At 33.7% G+C, this 22853-nt stretch overlaps 3 protein-coding genes, 1 long non-coding RNA gene and 1 other non-coding gene across 5 annotated transcripts in view; 4 read left to right on the top strand and 1 right to left on the bottom strand.

Moving 5' to 3' along the window:
* Positions 1 to 590: 590 nt before the first annotated feature.
* On the top strand, positions 591 to 662 carry TRNAQ-CUG. Its single transcript has one exon. It is a non-coding gene; the product is annotated as a tRNA-Gln (tRNA).
* Positions 630 to 2817, top strand: LOC111394666 (60S ribosomal protein L6, mitochondrial-like). Its single transcript, XM_023020590.1, has 2 exons — positions 630 to 825; positions 2312 to 2817. Exons 1-2 carry the CDS (start codon positions 739 to 741, stop codon positions 2639 to 2641), a joined length of 417 nt encoding a protein of 138 aa, XP_022876358.1. The 5' UTR covers positions 630 to 738; the 3' UTR covers positions 2642 to 2817.
* Positions 2818 to 8474: 5657 nt separating this feature from the next.
* On the top strand, positions 8475 to 20142 carry LOC111394663 (MADS-box transcription factor ANR1-like). The gene is made up of 5 exons (XM_023020588.1): positions 8475 to 8573; positions 8675 to 8875; positions 12212 to 12290; positions 18330 to 18391; positions 19033 to 20142. The coding sequence occupies exons 2-5, from the start codon at positions 8694 to 8696 to the stop codon at positions 19166 to 19168; spliced, it is 459 nt and encodes a 152-aa protein (XP_022876356.1). The 5' UTR covers positions 8475 to 8573; positions 8675 to 8693; the 3' UTR covers positions 19169 to 20142.
* Positions 17846 to 22853, bottom strand: part of LOC111394665 — a 16016-nt gene continuing 11008 nt past the window's right edge. The window contains exon 3 of the long non-coding RNA XR_002702660.1: positions 17846 to 19874. This is a non-coding gene — a long non-coding RNA (uncharacterized LOC111394665). The remainder of the gene's footprint in view (positions 19875 to 22853) is intronic.
* On the top strand, positions 19180 to 20198 carry LOC111394664 (MADS-box transcription factor 27-like). Its single transcript, XM_023020589.1, has 4 exons — positions 19180 to 19273; positions 19361 to 19444; positions 19554 to 19708; positions 19824 to 20198. Exons 1-4 carry the CDS (start codon positions 19199 to 19201, stop codon positions 19837 to 19839), a joined length of 330 nt encoding a protein of 109 aa, XP_022876357.1. The 5' UTR covers positions 19180 to 19198; the 3' UTR covers positions 19840 to 20198.

Below are 22853 nucleotides of genomic sequence, written 5' to 3'. Positions count from 1 at the left end.
ACGAAAATGCTATGTTGTACCTTTATACTTAGCCCTTGTTTGGACTCCATTAAAAATACATTTTGGGGGAAAATGTATTTTTAAATATTAATATTTTGAAGAATGTATAATTAAAAAATGAGGAAAAGTTTTATGTTTACGTGTAATATTATTTTATTGAAGAATGTATAGTAAAAAAATAGATAAAAATGTATTCTTTTGATAATGGATCCCAAATGAGGGTTTAATTGATGTGAAATTTTACCTTTAACATTATCAGCCTGTTTGATATAGATTTTTTTGTAATAGATTTTGTAAAAAATAAATTTTTTGAAAATGTATCATTAAAAAGTAAGAAAAATGAATTCACGTGTAAAATTATTTTATCAAGCCCATTATTTCAAAAAAGAAAATGAGTTTGAATAGCGTTTTTAGGAAAATGAATAGATAAAAAGTAGGAAAAAGTTTTGAGGTTTACGTACAAAATATTTTAATATGTGAATGTGTGGTTGAAAAGAATAATATAGTAAAAAAAATTTTAAAATATGGGTGGCAAACATGGACTCAAAGAATGTATTCATAAATAAATATTCAAGAGCATCACTATAAATGGTCCCATGGTCTAGTGGTTAGGACATTGGACTCTGAATCCAGTAACCCGAGTTCAAATCTCGGTGGGACCTTTCATTTTTCTCTTTTTCCCTTCTCCAGAACAGCACATCATCTGTCTTTCAATTTTTACATAAAATAAATTATTTTATGGTAAATTTGTTTCACAATCCTCTGTTAGGGATAATAGTTGGGCGAACATTGCAGAGAGAAGAAAATCTTCCAAACAACTTTCGGGTAAAATCGTCATCTTTACTCTTTCAGGTTTAACCATTTGAAAATTGCAAAAGAAAAATGCTATACTTTTATTCAGGTACTTTGTTTTGACAATTTTTATTTTTATTTTTTCTGTTCGCCCTGTTCTCTGATTTTATTTCGTTAAACTATAGTGATTTTCTTAATAGATACAGGTGCTTCTTGCTAAATTACTTCCTGTTGTTTTATGAATATGGGTTTAGGGCATACAAATTGCATATATAGTGTTTGGTAGAATGCCTGTGTGAACTGATACGCTGTATAAGAAGAGATGGGATTCACTGAGATGGGCTATGTTTGAAATCTTTGCTTGCAGTTAGACGGTTGGGTTTGAGAATGGATGATTAGTAGTAAGCAATGCGCTGGTAGTGTTTTATTCCTTCCTGACTTCCTCTACAGGGGAACTAGAGAAAATGATGGAATTTCCGTGAACAAATCTAATCAATTGCCTTCTAAATATCTCATTCAAGTCTTCTATTTTTCACCTTTTATTTTCATTTCTAGAACTAAATTTTTATCTTAAGTTCTTCAACAAAGGATTGCTACCAAGTTTTTCACAAGAAAAGAAATCAATATCAACGGGTCACTTTATATCTATTGGTGTCAACTTTCCATATGGCCCATTTCTCTCCTGCAAATTGGCCAGGGGGCTAAGCCATCTCAGCTGTGAATACATCTTAATGGTCTCAGGCATGCAATCAAATTGTGTCGATAAACATGTGTTGCATTTAATTATATGTTGATCATGGATTAGCAGTTTTAGTAAGTGATGTAATTACTTTATCCTTTTCCATTGCTGTGTCTTAGAGCTTGAAGTCAATAAATTGGAAGCATATGTTTGCATCTCAGGATCCTATTCATTGCTCTGACAGGATGTACTCTCATTCTCTTTGGCTTCCTTGTCTAAAATGCGAGAAAGTATCCACCCCATCCGCCCCCCACCCCCTCCTCCTCTTGGAGTGGTGGTCCAGTGGTAGGCAAAAATAAAGAAGCTCATCTTCAATTTCTTTATAAGGATGCATTTTGAGGAATTTCATTCTTGAGGCAGCTTAACCTTTTGTCTATCCATGTGTACTACATCTTGCATGTCTTTGTTTGTTTGTGGACATATGAAATGAGATATAGAGTTATATGAATCCAACTAAGTGCAATTTCCCAACACTTTTTGGAGTCGTTAGACTTAAGACCAAAAAAGATTTGTAATTCACACCTGAAACTCTATATTAAACTCCATGTGGATGGTAATATAATTTTAATCCTTTTATCTTATTTTACACTTTTCCATTGATGCGTGCTTGCATGTGCTGTGAATTTATCATAGGTTTCATCTTATGATATTGGGTGCTCCAATACCACTTTCTGATTTTGAACTTTCGATATTGTCAGCTTGTATTTTTTTCATTTCTTATTTCCTTTGATTGTTCGTTTATGCACATTCTTGACTTAATCTAGTTGTTGCTAATTTCAGGCAATTGGTATTTGTCTTATAATGGAATCCAAATTCTTTCGTTTTCTTAAGATTGTTGGAGTTGGTTTCAAAGCCAGAGCTGAAGCAGAAGGTCGTCTCTTCTACCTTAAACTTGGTTATAGCCACGAGGTCGAACTTACTGTACCTCCAGCAGTTCGCGTGTTCTGCTTCAAAAACAACGTAGTTTGCTGCACTGGGATTGACAAGGAAAGGGTGCATCAATTTGCTGCTGCTGTCCGTAATTGCAAGCCTCCTGAAGTTTACAAAGGCAAAGGCATAATGTACATTGATGAAGTTATAAAGAAAAAAGAGGGAAAGAGATCAAAATAACTATGGATGATGTTTGACCTTAATAGTTACAAATAGCATGTCCCAGCTCATTTCTTTCTTTCCTTTTTTCACCCCAGATTATGGTCACTTATCTTTGTCTTTCATAACATGTCTTTCACAGCTCATAATGGCATCTTTTGATTTGAACTCGTATAACTATCGACTACTTCCTACAATTAATTGTGTTAGCTTTCTAATATAACTGCCTTATAAAGTGGTGAGACAATGGAGTTTGAGTCTGGGTATGGTAGTGTAATAGAGATTGGATTTCCTTCATCACGTTTACATCATCAAGAAAAATGGAAGTCTTCTCTAATTTTCAGAACAAGGTAACACTTTAAGTTATTCTTGCTTATCTAAACTAATCCAGAAAAAGCTTTCGCTGCTAGTCTAATTTACAGAACAAGTCAGAGTATGAGAACAAGCTGGCTTGAAGCTTTAGACGTTTATGACATGTTTGATATGTTGAGCTAGATGATAGTGAAGGAATAAGGAAGTGAGGACGAATTACCTGTCCTTAAGAAAAAAAATAAAATAAAATAAGTAAAAATTTCACCTTTCCCTGCCAAGCTCAATCCAGTCACCCCAACCCTCACCCACGATGAAACACTACAATCACAAATGCAATCATACTAACAATCACAAATGCAATCATACTAACAATAACGACACCACCACTACCTCAGGAACAAGTCATTAAAAAAAGGGTAAGCAGAACTCATTCATATAAGCCTTACAATAAAATTTTCAAAAGCAAAAACATGATCCAAGAAAATCAAGCAAAACCCATATATAATATTCCAAAAACGCATAATAAAAATAAAAGTTCTTTACAAAAACAATTTGTTCATCTTCTTGGGCTTTGTAGCAAGAGCAACACCCCCACCATTAGTTTCTTGTTGTTCCACCCGGCACCTTAGCTTCAGTAACCAAAGCCACCACCACAAGTTAAAAGCATAGAAAATAAAGAAACCTACTTTTTTTTTTTTTTTATATCCAGGTATCCAAACTTATACTAGACTAAATCCTGAACCTCCAAAACCCTTGCCCCTAGAACCTTGGAGGGGGTAAATCACGGGTTATGTTTCAACTGGATCACAGGTTCCCCCTCACTGCCTGTACACTTCTGCGCACAAGAGATTCTCCTCCAAAGTGATTACTCTATACCAAATAAATCTGGCCGCAAGTTCCCACCAGGATTCGAACCTCCACCCTGCCCCTGGAAGTAAGACAATGTTGATTGATTTATCAGTTGAGCTGTGCCCCGGAGGGCAAGAAACCTACTTTCTTCCAACACAAATGGGATGATGTAAGAAAATCACTTATTTACATTGGATCAAAACGAAAATAATTAAATAAGTAATTATTGTGCACACAGATCATCAACCCCAACACCAATAATGTGCACATCCAGTTGTTTTCTAATTGAGGCTATTTTATTATTATGTCACACATATTCGAAGAGTTGAAAGTTGAAACTACCATCAAGATAAAGATTTTGTAATCTTTCAAGATTTGAACAACTATATTATATTTTACAAATGTCCTCAAAGGACTAAATTGAAAATAATATTTTCAGAGTGCGACAATATTATATTTTTTCTCTCGCTTTAGTAGTCCTAGGTTTTTCTCTTCTTTTTTTTTTTTTAAATTTTTTTTATTAATATAATATCAATAAAACATTATATTCATCCTTTACACGTTTCTAAATGCTATTGGGCATGGACAAATAATTAGTTATCTAGTGAAATTTAGAATCTTTCAGAAATTCCATTTTATATTTTATAATAAAAAAAGTAATTGTAGAGATTTACAGCTTGCAAATTATATAAATAATAATTTTGATATGACATCATGCGCTTTGGATTCCAACATTAATTCTTGCAAATTTATAGTTGTAGCTTTCTCTCACAAAAAAAAAAAAGAAAGGGAACTTAGTACGTTAAAAATAATAATAATAATTATGCACATAGGTAAATTAGGAGAGTAAGCGAGGTTATGTAACGATTTCAAGTAGGTTTCTGAATTTCATTATATGTGACAATTGTGTTATTATATATAAATATATATTACAAGTTACGCACTAAATATTCTATACCTACTCAATTGCGTCAATCCACATTTCAGTATCATTCTCTTAAACACGTAAAACTTGTCAATATGAAATGGGAGTGTATCTTCCCTTTGCCTATTTTACATTTCTACTTTATTATAATCGTGATACGACATTTCTAGCCCATTTTTAAATACGAGTTATCTTCCTATTTCAAATTCTGCTCAACAAGCAAGGAGTGAAAAGACGAGTTCCTTTCTAGCAAATATACTAATCAAGGTGAGATGCTTTAATGCTTTATAAATGGGGTTAATTATGCCAATAGTCACTGAACTTTGTAAAAGGTTTTCAAGAGGTTATTGAACTTTAAAAATCACCTAAATGGTCACTGAACTTTACAAAAGGTTTCCTAGAAGTCACTGAACTTTAAAAATCACCTAAATGGTCACTGAACTTTACAAAAAGTTTTCCAAAAATCACTGAACTTTCTAACCCCTTAACCACCACTTATGGACCATCAAAATCCACCCTCCGGCCACCTTAGCCGCCGGACCGACATACCACTTTGAAGCCCTCGATTCCCTCTTCGCAACCCACCTAAGCTCTGGCCATAACAACAACTGATGCGGCCGAAAATTCAAGCCAAAATGGGCAGCCTGGAACATTAAAAAATGAAGATTCTGGCCATTTTTTGTGCTTCCGGCTGCCCATTTTGGCTTGAATTTTCGACCAAATCGGTTGGTGTTGTGGCCGGAGTTTGGGTAGGTTGTGAAGAGGGAAGTGAGGGCTTCAAGGTGGTATATCGGTCCGACGGCCAAGGTTGCCGAAAGGTAGAATTTTGGTGGCCCAAAAGTGGTAACTCTAACACTTCCGGCCAATTTTGTGCTTGGTCATCCCATTTTGGCTAGAATTTTCGGCCAAATCGATTAGTGTTATGGCCGAAGTTTGGGTGGGTTGCGAAGAGGGAAGCGAGGGCTTCAAGATGGTAGGTTGGTCCGACGGCCAAGGTGGCCGGAGAGTGAATTTTGGTGGTCCATAAGTGGTGGCTCTAAGGTGGTCTAGAGGTTGGAAAGTTCAGTGACTTCTGGGAATTTTTTTGCAAAGTTCAGTGACTATTTATGTGATTTTTAAAATTCAGTGACTTCTGGAAAACCTTTTGCAAGATTCAGTGACCATTTAAGTGATTTTTAAAGTTTAGTAATCCCTTAAAAACCTTTTGCAAAGTTCAGTGACTATTGTCATAATTAACCCTTATAAATGCATCAATGTACAAATCAGTACGCACAACGTCCTTGATACGTTCACCAAAATTAATTTTTTATATGGTAGATGAAATGCGCTATCAAGATTGAAGCCCAATTGCAATATTCAATATAGTGTAGATCTCGAACATTTTAAATGCTAAGGAAAATGTTGAAGCAATTAATTTAGGATTAAAATATATAGAGCAGTCATTTTCTTTGGTACACTTGAAATCTTCATCACTGACGTCTGGAAAGTTGAAGCTATCCTATTTGAAGAATTAATTATTATTTAATATATATTTTTTAAATCATTCAGAGATATTAATTACATGCCTTAATTTACAAGTTTATATTTTGCATATTGTATTTCACTAATTGATATTTAAAAAAAAAAATTACAATTTGAAGGAAAGATAGAAATGTTTACAGATTTGTATTATAAATAGTTAAACCGACCCAAATATCCCTAATTGAAAATAACAAATTACACTCTATATGTTAATAATTAATTTTATTTTCACATTTGACAAGTTTCACAACTTTTTCAATCACGTATTTTACCACTTTTTATCAAAATCCGCTAAAAATTTGATTCTAATTTACACCAAACATGAGCTTAAAATGGAAAAACAGAATTTTTTTTACCGTTTCTCTATTATCTCAATAAAATCACCTAATAAGTGAAATTATTGCAATTTTTTTTTTAATCTTTATACAAATAGATTTGGATCAACCCTTTTGATACAAATGAATTTGGATCAACCGTTTCGTGACAAATATTACAAGTCGAAAGAGAATCAACTAATTTAGTTCGAATTTCAGTAGGCTCATAATGGAGAAAAATAAAGCCACTTGTACAATATATTTGCACAACTTGATTGACAACAAGTATGTTGAAAAATCTTGACCATTGATTTTAAAAACAGTTTTTCAAATAAATGGGTGTAATGTTTGCCAATTCATACATTGTAAACCAAGTTGTAAAATATATCGTACAAGTACAAGTAGCATGATTGGAAGTTTCGTTCCAGTTTAAACTTTTAAGTTGGTCTAATTGAATCTACCGTTTATGGAAAAAAAAAATTATATTTATCACCTAAGTGTAATAAGAATCTTTCTGAAAATGTTTTCAGTCAACAAAAATTGTTACAAGATTATTATTCCACAATGAAACTCTGTTACACTCCACTTTATCTTCATGAAAGTTACAGGCCCCCTTTTCCCCTTTTTAAGAAAGAATGCGTTTTTGAATAGTAATTTTTTGAAGAATACGTTAATTGAAAATGTGTATGAGAAAAAATGAATTTTGTAAGAATGGTTACCGTATTTCGAAAACTAATAAAATATTCTAATGCGTAGAAAAAGTAACAATTATTTTGAAAATGCTATATATAATTAAAGATTGAATAGGAAGGTAATCAAGATTTCAAGTAAAAGCCTGCTACATGTACAGAAAATTTGTACAAATTTGTCGCAGAAATGAGGTGACAATTTTTTGGCTTTTGATTTGAATTTCATTCATTCAGATCAACGGCCAAATAATTGTCATCTCATATTCCGTCAACAAATATTTAACTCAATTTTTGTATGAGTAGAAAAATTCTTTCAAGCAACACTTTTTGAAAAAGGAAATTTATTCTTATTTATTTTACTATTTTTGTTCAACAACTGTTCTCCAACTGTCAGTGATCTATTAGCTAAACAAAAACAGCAAATTTCTAAATAATTTTAACGACTTTCACAAACCCTCCTTCCAATCAGACTGGTTTCTGAACCTCCTAGGTACACATTGCGTTCACTCTCTCGAGTACACGTTCTTGTACTCTCTCTAATCTCTCGACATCTGTCCATCAAAATCGAATTTTAGCAAGTCAATGCAACTCGTTTGATTCAGTCTGACAGTTGGCCTATTTCAGTAGCGAGTATAAAGTATTTATCATACTCTCGAGATTATTTTTCAGTGAAACCACTAAACCGCTCCATGTTTTGAAAACCGATTTCCGAATTTTTGGCTTTTGATTTGAATTTCATTCATTCAGATCAACGGCCAAATAATTGTCATCTCATATTCCGTCAACAAATATTTAACCCAATTTTTGTACGTGTAGAAAAATTCTTTCAAACAACACTTTTTGAAAAAGGAAATATATTCTTATTTATTTTACTATTTTTGTTCAACAACTGTTCTCCAACTGTCAGTGATCTATTAGCTAAACAAAAACAGCAAATTTCTAAATAATTTTAACTACTTTCACAAACCCTCCTTCCAATCAGACTGGTTTCTGAACCTCCTAGGTACACATTGCGTTCACTCTCTCGAGTACACGTTCTTGTACTCTCTCTAATCTCTCGACATCTGTCCGTCAAATCGAATTTTAGCAAGTCAATGCAACTCGTTTGATTTAGTCTGACAGTTGGCCTATTTCAGTAGCGAGTATAAAGTATTTATCATACTCTCGAGATTATTTTTCAGTGAAACCACTAAACCGCTCCATGTTTTGAAAACCGCTTTCTGACTAAAGCTAAGGATTGCTTCAATAACACTTCCAGCTACAAAAAAGACATCCCAAAAGTTTTCTCTCTCTTCTCTATATTTTCTCTCTCACACACTGGTCTTCAATCAAAGCTCAAATTAGTAAGCTCTTTTGCTTCTCTCTCTTTTTTTATCTTTTCTGTGAATTTCTAAAAGCGGGATTTGATTAAAACCCTCTACCTTTGTTTGCTGATGTATAGCAGATCAAGAAGGAAAGGGAAAATGGGAAGAGGGAAGATTGTGATCCGTAGGATCGACAATTCGACGAGTAGGCAAGTCACTTTCTCAAAGAGAAGAAGTGGGTTGTTGAAGAAGGCCAAGGAGCTTTCGATTCTTTGTGATGCACAAGTTGGATTGATTATTTTCTCTAGCAGTGGAAAGCTCTATGATTTTGCCAGCACCAGGTGATTAATTTCATAATAAATATACTGTTTAATCTACTTATATTTCTTAATTATGATTATATATGCAAATAAGTTACTACATTAGAATGTTTATCTTCATTTTTCCTCTTTGATTTTATGCAGATTAGGGTTTATTAGGGTTGAAAAATAAATAATCTAACGTTTCTGTACAAATAAATAAAGAGACAATCCATCCATGCAGTAATATTTGTGTGTGATTGAGTGTGCATGTTTCCTTATTCTGATTCAAGAAAATATGTAGTATGGAAATACATAAATGTTAGTATTTGCTTACCAGTATTATTATCTTATATATGGTAAATTATATACTTGGAAAAGTATTATCATTAAGCATATTGATCTGAATGAATTTTAATTAGTACCCATAGAAAATCATCATGTTAATTAGGAAATATAATTCCAAACAATAAATAAAAATATAATATTCAAATTCAAATTCTTTCAAGTGGTGAATTTTTTTGTCAATAATCCAGTTCTGCGTGTTAACGTGGAAGAGAACGTGGACTCACAAGTAAGTCAAGAACTCTTAAGTCACACCTACAAAAATGCCAAAAGAGAAGAAGCTTAATCTCTCGTGGTCTCATACAACGTATATTTCTTATTGAACTTGCTTTTTTCTTATTATTGTTTCTCATTTTATTCACTCAAGCAAATCTAAAAGTCCTATTTGTACAAGTTTAAATATGTTGTCGAGAACTTCTTGTCCTTCCAATACAGTTTTAACACTTCGGTACATCACCTCTTCTTAGCATTTATGAAGATGATAAAGACGTGCATGCTAAGAAGAGGTGATTTGATCAATCTATCAAAAATCTATTGAAAGGACAACTAATGGGACAATGAGTTTGAGATGATAAATTTGGGCTCCTATTTATATTTCTAATAGGATAATTCGATTTAATGCGTATGCATCACACGCATATAAATTTTTCATGCATTCTAGACATAATCATTAGATGGTGAATGTGTATTCTTAAGTTCATCAAAATAATAAATTCATGTAGGCATTATTGAGTTCCACAGTTCATGAATCTTGTCAAAAGTTTATGTTCACGAGTCTAGATGATTATTATTATTAATATTTGTAGATTATTTTTAATAACTCCATGTAGACTAGACTTCTAAACCAAAGGAGTGTATTATCCAAATGGCTACTGAATTTTAAAAATCACTCAATTCATCACCGAACTTTAAAAATTACTCAATTCATCACTGAACTTTACAAAAGATTTTCACACCCTTGGAAAACCTTTTGCAAAGTTCAGTGATGAATTAGGTAGGTTTTAAAGTTCAGTGATCTCGTGGAAACATTTTACAAAATTCAGTAATGAATTGAATGATTTTTAGAGTTCAGTGGCCATTTGGGTAATTCACTCAAAACCAAAGCCCACAACTAATTTTAACCATATATTTTATGAGATCCACAACTTTTCAACTAAACATTACATCATTTTTATAAAAAAATTGTCAAAAGTCTAATTTTAATATCCACCAAAAGAGGCTTAATCTTTCTTCTCTTTAAGGAGGATGAGCTCTATGTAAATTCATGTTCTTATTGTGGCAAGTGATGGGATTGTCTTCAATCTAGGCACTTGAGCAAAAAAATTCTTCAAACTCGAACTCTTGCTTTATATGTTCTATTTCAATTTTATCACAATGACAACACTGCACGTATCGACTTTTTTACCGAATCTTTTACCTACTACTCACAACAGGGGTGGGGAACACGTGCCGACATTTTTAAATTCACATGGGGCCCGCCATACATTGTGAGGGGAGAAACCATTGTACTCCCATTATGTACAAATGGAATTTTCCTGATGACAAATCTGCAATTCCTTTTGATTAATTTCAATTCCCTTTTTCTCAAGCTTATTTTCGAGAATCTACGAAGTTTCCTTTGATAACTCCAAATTCGTATTCTCCTTTTCATTGGACTTCTCTTTTTCCTCATGACTCTCTTCAATTTTTATCTCTTTCGCGTTATGCATGAATTTGACTGCTTTACTATGATCTACTCTCATTTTCTAATTTTTCGTGCATAAGATTTAGTTGCCTTGCCTTCCATTCCAAGTGATCAAATTTCATTTATTTCTCTCCTTGAAAATCCTTGTTTTGCTGACATAGCCTTTGTAATTTTTTCTGAAAAATCACTTTATTATTGCTCAATCAAGAATAAAGAAATGACTGTGTTCTTTCGGTTCTTTTACCATTTTGCCAGCTGTTCTTTTGATGAGACTGTATTTGATGCTTTTGTTATATCAAAAAATTCTCTACGATTTTCTATAAGTCTCGGAACCATATAACACATGTAAATCTTGATTTTATGGGTTCTTAATTTTTCTGCTGAAAGGAATTTGATGTCTTCTCTAAAAGTTCTATTCAATAAAAGATTGGAAGTACAATTATTTTTTTTAATAAAATGTGAGGATTTTTTTTCGCTCATTTATATAAAAGTGATTGAACCAAAAATAAAAAATAAAAAAATAAAAAAATTGTCCATGTATATTGGGGTATTCTTTTAAAAATCCTTTTTTCTAATAAATTTCATATATAACAAGGTTATACCCTTGTTTGAGCCCAAATTTGGGGGAAACAAAATGTATCTCAATAGTGATTTTTTGGAGAATGTGTGAATAAAAAGTAATTACATTTAAAATTATTTGTTAAAAATGTATGATTAAAAATGAGTTTTGAAAAAATGGGCACAAATAAGGGCTATAATCTAGTTTTGATTATTGTGAATTTAAAGGCCTATTAACAGGTTTTCCATGTAGAGTCAACATGAGTATGTGTAACAACTAACTAGGCTTAAATAAAATAAAAACACTTCGACTAATTTCTCACTTGAAATTGGCTTTTAAGGAAAGGACGTCCAAAGTGTTTATAAAGACACAAGATAAGCATTCCACGAGCGTAATGAGATAAAATTAGAGTCATTATATTACCCTTCTCTTCATAAACGACGTCCACAACCACCCATCTTTCTGAGCTACATCCCACGAAGGAATGGTTGTTCTAATTTAAATTGTAACCACCACTTTGGGTGGAATCCATTCTTTAAACTGGTTTGTAAAGAGATGGTGCCCAAAGTGCTTTATGCTTATAATGTCACAAGATAAGTCGATGTGAAATGCCATTAGAGTCATTACAGCCCCAATGTCTTATCGAGAGTGATAGGCCTTGTAGAGTGCATTCTCTCAAGTTTTCTTTTCTTTCGTTCTCGTCTGCAAAACTTTGTACAATTTTTTCCTCTTTCTATTTTTTTTTTCTGAATTATTTTCTAAGAATCTGTTCCTAATCTCCTCTTATCAGCATGAAATCTTTAATTGAAAGATACAACAAAGCAAAAGAGGAGCATTACCAACTGGTGAATCCTACTTCAGAGATCAAGGTACTTTCACTTAATTACTTATTTCATTTCTTCATTTTTTCTTTCCCTGCATGAGAATTCTAACATAAACAATTCTCAGTGGCATTAAATGGGGAATAATACTTGATTAGTACATGTAATTCTTCTTTTTAGTTAGTTTCTTTAATGATTCTTCTGTCTACAAAAACAGTAATATTGTTATTCATATATTGATTGAGAACTCATCTGTTTATATTGCTACGTGCTAATATTTGATAATCGAAACTTTGCTATCTACCTTTTGTTCCATATACCTACATTCTAAGTGAACAGTCTAGTAACTTGCTTATTTTTACACTTAGCTCATGTTTGAGCCACATTCTAGGGAAAAAATATATTATTCATGTCAAATCAATAGAAAAAGTGTGCTTAAAAAAGAAAAAAAAGTTTTAGATTTTCGTGTAATATTATTTTATTGAAAAATGTGTGTTTAAAATGATGTCAAATAACTGTTGAAGAATATTTTTTTTTAAAAATAATGTGGCTCAAACAAGCCCTTAATAATTCACTTTCAAAATAAGTAACATGCTCATTGCCGTGATCCCTGTTTACCTGCAAAAAGAACACTGAAAATTTCTCCCTTGAATTGTCGATGTTCAAGTTAGTCATGACTTTACATTAAAATGGTAGAAGGAATTCACTATTCAATAAGAATGTGGATAAAATTATCGTTCGCGTAGGCTGATGAAGTTAGCTATTATTATGAAATATGGTGAATGATCACAATACTATAAAAGATGAGGGAGCAAAAAAATAGCTTTAGGGCCCGTTTGATTCCTATTTTGATAAGAACGAGAATGAAAAATATAATCGTTACAGGACCCATACAAAAAATAGGAAATCAAATATGATAGCTTAATGTGATAGAAAATGATCATATTTTTTATTTTTGTAGTCAAAGAATGAAAATCAAAATGGCCTTAATTAAAATTTTACCGTTATTTACTATATTGCTCAATTATCAAGTTGGTCTTTAAACTTTCATTATAGTTGCGAAACTAGTTTAGTGACTGGAATCACTTCTAAAATAGAACGTGCAAGTGATTTGAAACATTATTTTAAAGGAAAAGAGGTGAACACAATTAATTTTCATTAAAAAAAATAAAGAAAATTAATAGGAAGAGATAAAAGGGAAAAAGTAAAGATAAAATAGAAGGCTATGTTGCGTAGATAAGCAACTTTGGAATAACCCTACACATTGTGTTTGGTGTCGATTGGAACTAGAAAAGAAATTGTAATAATTAAACCCCCCAAAAATCAGGTTTTAGTAATTGTGGATGAACAGTATAATATATCAAATCATCAATGGGTTTTGTAAAAGAAAGAAACCCGGGAATGAAGACAACTTGACCATGCAGCACCAGAGCTGCAGTTGGCTTGAGGGACGCAGGGAGGGAGCCCAGACCTTACCCCCGGCCCAATAAATTTTCAAGAGGAATTTTTTTTTTTTTTTTTTTGGGATTAAATTCTAATTTTTAGTGGAAATTTATTTATTTATTTATTTTTTCAATATATCAACCCAGTATAAACAGTATTTTTTGCATTTTTTGCTCCCCCTGGCTTCGCCCTTGGAGGGATGATGCCAATTTGAGCTAGGACTACTATAGGTAGACGTGTAGTTACCCTATTTCATAATAATTCAATTCATCTAATTTATCTAACAATAAACCTAACCTGAATTATATGGATACAAAGTTACTGCTATACTAAGAATTTGAAGAGCGATTTTTCTTTTCTATTTGTTTTTTTAAGGATCATCTGAATTCTTTTTAAAATTTAGGGCTTGTTCAGTATTAATTATGAGAATTGATTTTTTGATTATTAGATAAAATAGTAAATGTAAATCCCATCTGTGAGTGAAAAAGTCCAAAATGAAGTTTGAAATAGTGAAATAACAAACAAAAAATTGATTCTTTGAGATGCAAAATTGCCACCGAACAGAGGCTAAACGCTAATTTGTAATTTGAACCAAAAAACCCCATTACCTGAAATTAATATGAACTGTTCTTTGCAAAAGACCTTAAAAGAAATTGTTTACATGCTAGCAGCTCCGTGAATCAACAAGCTCTGCCTTGTACATTAGAGAATTGGTCGGGGATAAAATGGAGGTCGATGGCAACATGCTTCGTGCAAGAGTGGAAAGCAGGGTTAGCACTTAAATGGGTAGCTCCTATATTGTTGCATTAAACAACGCGGATGGAGGGAACTATGACTTGAAAGCGTTAGTTGCTTATCGATTGACTTCGACAGCGATAGAGGAAAAAGTACAATTTTCTGTTCTCTTGGAGGACCAAACAACGCGATTTTGCTACTTAAAACTCTAATCGATAGAGTTGGCACCTCAAGAAACATTGTAGGCCAACATTGAAGTGCGATAACCTTGGTTTCAGCCTAGTCAGTGTCTGTAAATGCAAGGAGCATAAATGGCGACCTTTGCCGAATGAGAAGGCCACAATAGAGCCTTCCTTTCAAGTAGTACAAGACCCGATTTACTATCAATGATGAATGGTTGCAATACAATGAATGGATTTTGATAGTTTATTATAATTAGGAATATTAGAAAGCCTAGTACTTTAAACTGTTTAGGATCGATTGATGTTCTAGCATCAATAATTTTATGAGATTCATCAAGAAATAAAGGAGGAAGGACTTCTTTAGCGTGTTACCATATTTGTTTTGATGAGTAGGCACATTTTGTTAAACATACTCATTGGGGTTGGAACAAGTTCAACTTCAAGAAAATAGGCGAGAGAAATTAAGGAAGAACACCCTTCTTCTTATTCTATGAAGACATCTTTAGAAAGGAGGCCATGCTAGTAAGCATGAACATCAAGTTAGCGCAAGGGTCAATGATAGATAACGGTGTTCAGAATAACACAAATCACAATGGTTTTACAAGCTTAGCCTAAGCCTCACAATAATTAAATTGTTATGCTCGTTTATCTTGCATTTTTTGGAAATTTTATTCCTTATACTTTTGGGCTACTTTCTATTTTTTAATGTTTTGTTTACGTTTGTTTGGTAAGTATCATGACATAAGCCAAGAGGCTGATCATTTTGAGGCTTATGCCATAAAGCTCTTCAAGGTTTACCTACTCTCAGAGGGGAAAAATGCATTGGTACTTGATTAAACCTGTTTAAACATTAGATAAGAGATGAAATCTTGGAGTGATTAGATTAGTTAATAAAAGTTCAGATGAAAAACTACGATGAGAAACAAAGATTTTTCAAATAGACGGATCGTAGCTATATGAGTTGTGGTCTATCTATTAAGTAATGATAACACAAGTTCTAAACAAATCAAAGTTCTGCTTTGCATAGGGACACAATTAAAAGTTGGCCACCCATAGATGTTGCCACTACTTTAGCTTTGGACCAAGGACAGAAGCGGAGCTAGAACCACACTAAAATTTTATTGATGCTTGTCTGATACGTGAAAAAAATAAAATAAAATAAAATTCCACATAAAATAATATTTTCAGATAAAAAACTCAAACAGAAAAACTCAAACAGAAAAACGCTATAACAGATCCATAGACGATGAAATTTGATCTCGAAAGTTTGACGATGTTGGTCTAAGGCCAATCCTCACCCAACAAAAATGCCCAAAAGAAAAACATTTCCAGATTATACTTGCTCTCAAAAATCAAACATCCAATCTAAAAGTTCTTTGCATTTTCGTAGATCATTCTAAATTCTTATCTTTTCTAATTGATTTATAATTTTGTCTTCTAACTGCTTTGCATCATTCCCTGTTACTTTGGAACACAACTCAACCTTGAGGTGACGTCAGGATACAAACTTTTTACTTTGTATTAAAGGCTTCCAACTTTTTCTTTACCTTTTCAATTACCTCCACATGTTGTTCAACTAGTTGTTCGACTGCTACAATCTCTCATAATTGTTCCTCCAAACTCTTATATCGGAGGAAAACTCACTATCTGAATTTGCAATAGCCAGGACGCCTTGTTAGTGCAACTGTAATCTTTTTATCCTTCCACTGAAACATGTAGGTATCCTCTCTACCCCTAAATATGGCATCCACATCAAATTGTTACATTCTGCCTAATAGAATATGACATGCATCCATCTCAACATCACAAATAACTTCTGATTTGTTAAAGGTCCCATGAACAAAGGTATTTTATAAATTCTAGACACCTGAATAGATGTCCCCTTTTAATCCAACCAACCTGATAAGGAGCTAGATGTAGTTCGGTTGGCAGCTTTGGATAATCCACCAATTTCTTGATGATTAGATTCTTACAATTGCAATTGTCTATGATCGGACTACAAAGCATCACTAGCTTGGCACTTGGCCTAAAAGATATTTCCATAAGTGTGTACTATTTATTCCCCTCCTCTTCGACATATTCTTCGTGCTTGCACGAGCATAAGATTTTTTGCACAATACACACAAGTGTGTACTCTTTATTCCCCTCCTCTTCGACATATTCTTGATCCCCATCCTCATCATTAACTGTATCTACATGTTCCGGTCTTCGTTCAGGACACTCTCACATATGGATTATCTGCAACCCTACCACCCGAATTTTCATCGATTATAGCCCATTTTGGTTCTACTACATTGCTGATCACAGGTGGTTTAGTCGTGGTCTGAGATAAACATGACCTTTCCGGTGCCCTTCAAACTGTATCATCTGAATATCTCAAAAATGGAGGGCAATAACTGTTGCGCAAGTACTGATTCGGCTTGAAACACCATCTCCTTGACGTTTATCAAGAATAAATGGGCTAAACTCCCATCTTCTCCAGAACATCATACTTTAATCCCATTATATACCATGCGATCTGATGATCATTGATCTATAGCCACTGAATAATTTCCTTGCCTACAGTCCAAACTATCAGTACAAAGCCAGTACATAGTTTCTAGGAAGAAATCGATAAAACAATTCTTTCATCATGATCTAGTCCCTTATGTGCGGTTGTCCCAGCCTATAACATTCATCACGAATGCCACAGGACACTTTCTCCTCCCTTAAGTTTTACGCAATAATTGCAACCTTACATTTTCGTTGACCTCTATGATCTTGAAAAACCTTTTTGCCTTATTCAACCATTCAAGAAAGGCCTCTACACCAAGTCACCTAGACTCCCACTAGAAACAGGAATATCTACCTTGACTCTGTAACTATCATAGTCATCATGATAACCATGATAAAGAACTGGGGCCGGTTTTACAATGTCAGCAATCTAAAAAGGGTCGATGAATGGTTGTTGCCTAGCATTACCACCTCTAAGATTCAAGACAATCAAAATGTCCTTGAGTTGATTGCCTATTTGTTCCAAGTTAGTCTCAATCGCTCAAACATTGCCTCATAAGTCTTACTCTGATCGTCTGCCATAGCTCTTATACCACCGACGATGGACAAGTTTCTCTTGGCTATATGGTTCATCCGCTTTTGGGGGTGGGCAGGGATTGAGCTTCAGTTTTCTTTTAATGGAACTAATAAAATAAGTAAAAACTTAAAACTTTGAAAAGAAGTACACTATGTTGGCAAAAAACGAATACATTTGTCAACATTTCATTCATTAGGATTTCAAATTTTCGTCTGCACGCTAGTCTAAGGAATCAATAACTCAATCTAGTCTTAACTATGCAAGTAATTTTAGAAGGCTTAGAAAACCGTGTGGCGAGGATTAATACCCCGTTATTCTTCTTGATGTTTTGGGACCCTATAATTCTATGTAGATAAAATCCTGGGTAGTTAGCTGCTTCTTCCGTTTCTTTCTTCTTCCTCTGTATACTGCTTGCCTGCAGTTTCTTTCTTTGAAGAAATTTTGGTTTACCAAAAACTGGATATAAACCAGTTTGATGAATATAAAGATGATTATAACTACAAAAAAAAAGTTCCAGATAAGCTATGTTATAAGATCCTATCATTATTGGTCTTGTTTTGGACCCCAAAATATCAGTAACTCTTGACTTCGATTTAACCATGTAATTCTGCATTTTATACACGAGGAAACTAATCATTTTGCCAAACGTCTTCCTAGTTCTGGAAAAAGGAAGCAGAAAGCCTGAGAAGACAGCTGCAGTACTTGCAAGAAAGTTACAGGTATGTTTGTTTCTAAAGTAACAAATAGCACCCAGTATCATAGTAGAAGATTAAATAGATGAAGGCAAAGACTGAAGAGATAACAGTAGAAATATAAACGATAATGTCTATCTCAGTGACGAACAGGACCTAGATGGAGAGAAATAAAGGAAGAGGTAGTACCAGGCCCAAAGTAGTGTAGGATAAAGTGTCATCGCAATTTCATATGTTTCACATATCATACATGCCACAAGTTCGATTGCATTTATGCAATGACCCCAAGCATCAGTATATGGCCAAACACCTTGACAAACAGCAGATATTTTCGCTCTAATACCATGTTAGCAACTCTAAAGTGAATAAAATTGACAAAGAAATAGTGAAAGGAATAAAAAGGCATCTCTCACTAGGAAGGTTTAGGATCTGACACACTCTCTCCGCCTCCAAAATACTCCGTATTTTTACTTTGTCTAATTAGCTAGGTGTCCATGGCTATAAGGTGATTAAATTAAATAGATAAACACATGTTGGATAAATTAAGAGAATAGTTATGGAGATACTTCCAAGTAATTCTTCAGAAATCAGAAAATTTCATATAGATAGTTGAGGAACGCTCATACAGGCCAAGAACATACCATATAACTCTGTCATGATATATGCAGGAAACTTTTGGGAGAAGAACTTTCTGGATTGGGAATTATAGATCTACAAAATCTGGAAAATCAACTTGAAATGAGTTTGAAAAGCATCCGAATGAAAAAGGTCAAGAGGGTTCTGCCTAAAATAATAGTTAATTAGTAGTTCTGTGGCTTCTGACATATTAAGTATATGAAAATTCACAATAATTGCCTTCCCTTGCAGGAGCAAATTTTAAAAGATGAAATCGAAGAGTTAAACCACAAGGTCCTATTGGAAACACAGTTAGATATTCCAATTTTTGTATTCCATTCATGTTTAAATTCAGGAATGTCTTAATCAAACTTGTAGCAGGGAAATCTCATGCATCAAGAAAACATAGAGCTGTATAAGAAGGTAAGCCTTGTCTCTCAAGAAAATGCAGGCTTGCAGGTAAAGGTATTGAAAGACTGACGATTTTTACAAATAAAAAAAGCACTATTCTGGCATATTTGGCTACATAGGCAAAATAATTTCCAGGCTGAACTTAATAATAAGTTTTGACCAGGTTTATGGCTCAGGAGGTACAAACACAGCAAACAGGGTTCCACACATAACACGTGGAATCAGTCATGGTTATGATTTACCCATACCTGTCAATTTGCAGCTAAGCCAGCCACAAATAGAGAAGAATGATCCACCAGCAAATGGAATCAAACTGGGGTAATTCTCTCTTCAAGATATCCACGTCTGATGGGTAGCCATTGCTCTCTAAGCCCACTTTTCTACTTTCTGTCCACATTAACCCTGGTAACATTATATTTCGTCGCTGTAACAGGTTACGACTACATTAGTTAGCCAGATGACAGCTCCATACATATCGATTCTGCTGAAAAATTCAAAAGAATAGGCTTCAATCAATAACATTTCACAGTTGTGCAACAAGATGAATGTCGAAAAAGCATCAAAACCACCCAATTTTGGTTCGACAGATGGAACACCTTTAGAATCTTCAGATATGTACAGCCATGTAAACTAGTACTAATGCTGTGCAAATGGTTTTCTCTAGCTGAAATTTCTTTGGTTGTTAATGCTTGTGATTCTGGTACTTTTAACCGTTTGATTTAATAAATATGTCGAACCATTTACTCTGGACATGTCATGATCTGTAGAAAGACTGTAAAACGAAATGGTTTGTTAAAGTTTCTCACGATATAGAATGAACATGTCTTACCTCAGAAAACAATAACTCGCAATTTGCAAGTAATCTATGTGTACTTAATAAACACAACTTCAGCTTCGCAAGATATAGCAATTTGCAGCAAGAGGTTTCTATGGAAAAGTCATGTCATGTCACGAGAGGAACATTGGTATATATCGTACATGGACCTTAAGGGATGAAAAGTGTCTTGTATGCAATATGATTCCATTTCTGTAATAATTAGGATACAGAAGAACCAAAAGTTCCAAATAATTAGGATAAATAACAAGTTTGGTTGAAATTAGAACTACTTTTATGTTGCTTGTTTTCTTCAAATATGATTCAAAGTTGGCCCCCGCTTGACAACCATTAAAATGAGTTTTTTTTTTTCAAAGGAAAATGACGTTTGGAATAGTGATTTTTTTTAAGAATGTGTAGCTTAAAAGTAGGAGAAAGTTTTGGGTTCATGTAAAAAATATTTTATTGTGTGAATGTGTGGTTGAAAATGAGTTTGGAGGCACAAAAAAATAAAAAAGAGTTTTGTTTTAAGGGTTGTCAAATAGGGGCTTACTTTGCTGACAAAACTTATTTTTCTAGAAAGTAAATTGTCTTAACATGCTTTCTAACCTTTAAGCACAACCAAACTTGTTTCAAGAAGATGAATGGCAATTTGGGATAACTAAGAAGACTAAATGCAATGCATTGTTCTATAAATATTATGCAATAATGGATGCACAGTCAATTTAGGAGCAAAAGCTTGTCATTACAGAAGTTGGTGTGAGTGTTATTTTGTCCCTTGCTTAAACATTTAGTAATATAAATTAAACAACAAACCAAGATTAAGCATTACAAGTTCAATAAGGCCCCGTTTGATTCCCATTTTTCTCAAAATGCATTTTTCTCTCGCTTTTTTTCAACCACACATTCCTCATAAAAATAATATTACATGTAAGTAAAAAATCTTTCCTTATTTTTCATCCACACATTCTCCATCATTCTACGATTCTAAAATTCATTTTTCCTTAAAAATGGGTGCCAAACACCCTCTAACTATGCCTAAAAGTGGAAATTTGGATTTTGCATGACTATAACAAACTGATGCAATTGAATGCATGAGATTGTACATGCAAAGACTCTGTACAGTTCAATGGTTAAGAATTAATGTCCTACGGGCTATACAGGCTAGTTATCCCGTTATATTTTCCCCTCCCTAAATTTGCACTCAGAGCACCCAAATAAACATTGCGTGAATTTGCATTATAAGAATAAAAAGAAAGGAGTGTCAAATTCTCAAATTTTCAATCTTGTCATTGTTGAAGATCTTGAAAATTAAGGGCTGATTTGTTGAACAGATTTGATCTCCTTATCATTAGGATTGAGTTTGTTTTATTATCTAAATTTCAATTTCAAATTGTGGTTAGCTACCCCTAAATAAAGGATTGCAGATGTACATCCTAGCTATAAAAATACTTGTAATCTGATGAGTTTAAATATAAGAGAAATAATTCCTTCCTTGCAGTGTTCTCTTCATTCCGTTATCCTTCCCCAGTTTTATGGTATCATAGCCAAGGATTGATTGAGAATACAAAATGCCATGACTGATGCTCGCAGAATACAGATTCAGGGGGGCTCTATGAATCTGTGAACCGGTCACTACAAGTGTACCCACTACAACCAATACTCTTCTCCCCACAAGCACTCACTAGGAACATTCTTCCCTACAAATTACCACCACTTGGTTGAATAGTAAAAACATTCTCCAGTGGTCTCGATCTGCCCTTTTGGTTATTCATGGACTTGGGTTTCTTGGATATGTAACTGGAACGACAACCAAGCCTGATGAAAATGATCCTACTCATGCAACATGAGATGCCCAGAATTCAATGGTGATGGCGTGGATTATTAATTCTATGGAAGAGGATATCAAAGAATCCTATTTCTATTTGCATTACTCTACCACAAAGGAACTATGTGATGCTCTTGCCGTGGCCTTCTCTGATATGGAGAACTTTGCCGAACTCTTTGAACTTAGGAAAGAAGCTCGTGAAAGCCGCCAAAGAGATCAAGAAAGTCACCCAGTATTACAATATACTGAAGCGGGTACGGACAGAGATAGATATGTTTGTTCGAATTGACTGGTAGTCAACCAATGATGCTGAAAAATATAGAAAAAACGACCCCCAAAAGAAAGCCATTGACCCCGTGATAATGGACGGCCAAATCAAACCTATCGTGAAGAATCTAAGGCACATGATGCTTCCAATTTCCAGAGTACCACCGAGTTTTCTTCCACTATGTAGCCCGAAAATATTTCATTTACTCTTACAAAAGCCGAACTCGAGCAGTTATATAAACTAATTACTCTAGCTTCAAATCCTACGTCATCCTCTAGTTTATTAGCTCAACGAGATAATTATATAACAACATTAACTAGACTAGCAGGTATAACGTTGAACATTGGATAATTGACACGGGGGCCATTGATCATATGACCGGGTGTGAGAAATTGTCACACTCTCACCATGTTCTGAAAATTTTAAAGTAAGAATTTTAGATCGATCTTTCTCAACAATTGCTGGAATTGGAACAAAATCACTCAGTTTATCCCTCGAATTAAGATATGTTTTACATGTTCCGAATCTCTCTTGCAATCTTCTTTCTATTAGC

This window comes from Olea europaea, chromosome 5, assembly GCF_002742605.1.
Source record: "Olea europaea var. sylvestris chromosome 5, O_europaea_v1, whole genome shotgun sequence".
In the NCBI taxonomy this organism is placed as follows: Eukaryota; Viridiplantae; Streptophyta; class Magnoliopsida; order Lamiales; family Oleaceae; genus Olea; species Olea europaea.
This window is presented reverse-complemented; position numbering and strand designations above follow the sequence as displayed.

Excerpts from the sequence above, each read along its gene's own strand:
- LOC111394664 (XM_023020589.1), top strand. The coding sequence starts at position 19,199 with ATGAAAATTCACAATAATTGCCTTCCCTTGCAGGAGCAAATTTTAAAA. Across the intron at positions 19,274-19,360 it reads TCGAAGAGTTAAACCACAAG|GGAAATCTCATGCATCAAGA; the intron begins GTCCTATTGGAA and ends AACTTGTAGCAG. Across the intron at positions 19,445-19,553 it reads ATGCAGGCTTGCAGGTAAAG|GTTTATGGCTCAGGAGGTAC; the intron begins GTATTGAAAGAC and ends AGTTTTGACCAG.
- LOC111394663 (XM_023020588.1), top strand. The coding sequence starts at position 8,694 with ATGGGAAGAGGGAAGATTGTGATCCGTAGGATCGACAATTCGACGAGT. Across the intron at positions 8,876-12,211 it reads TATGATTTTGCCAGCACCAG|CATGAAATCTTTAATTGAAA; the intron begins GTGATTAATTTC and ends TCCTCTTATCAG. Across the intron at positions 12,291-18,329 it reads ATCCTACTTCAGAGATCAAG|TTCTGGAAAAAGGAAGCAGA; the intron begins GTACTTTCACTT and ends ACGTCTTCCTAG.
- LOC111394666 (XM_023020590.1), top strand. The coding sequence starts at position 739 with ATGGTAAATTTGTTTCACAATCCTCTGTTAGGGATAATAGTTGGGCGA. Across the intron at positions 826-2,311 it reads ATCTTCCAAACAACTTTCGG|GCAATTGGTATTTGTCTTAT; the intron begins GTAAAATCGTCA and ends TGCTAATTTCAG.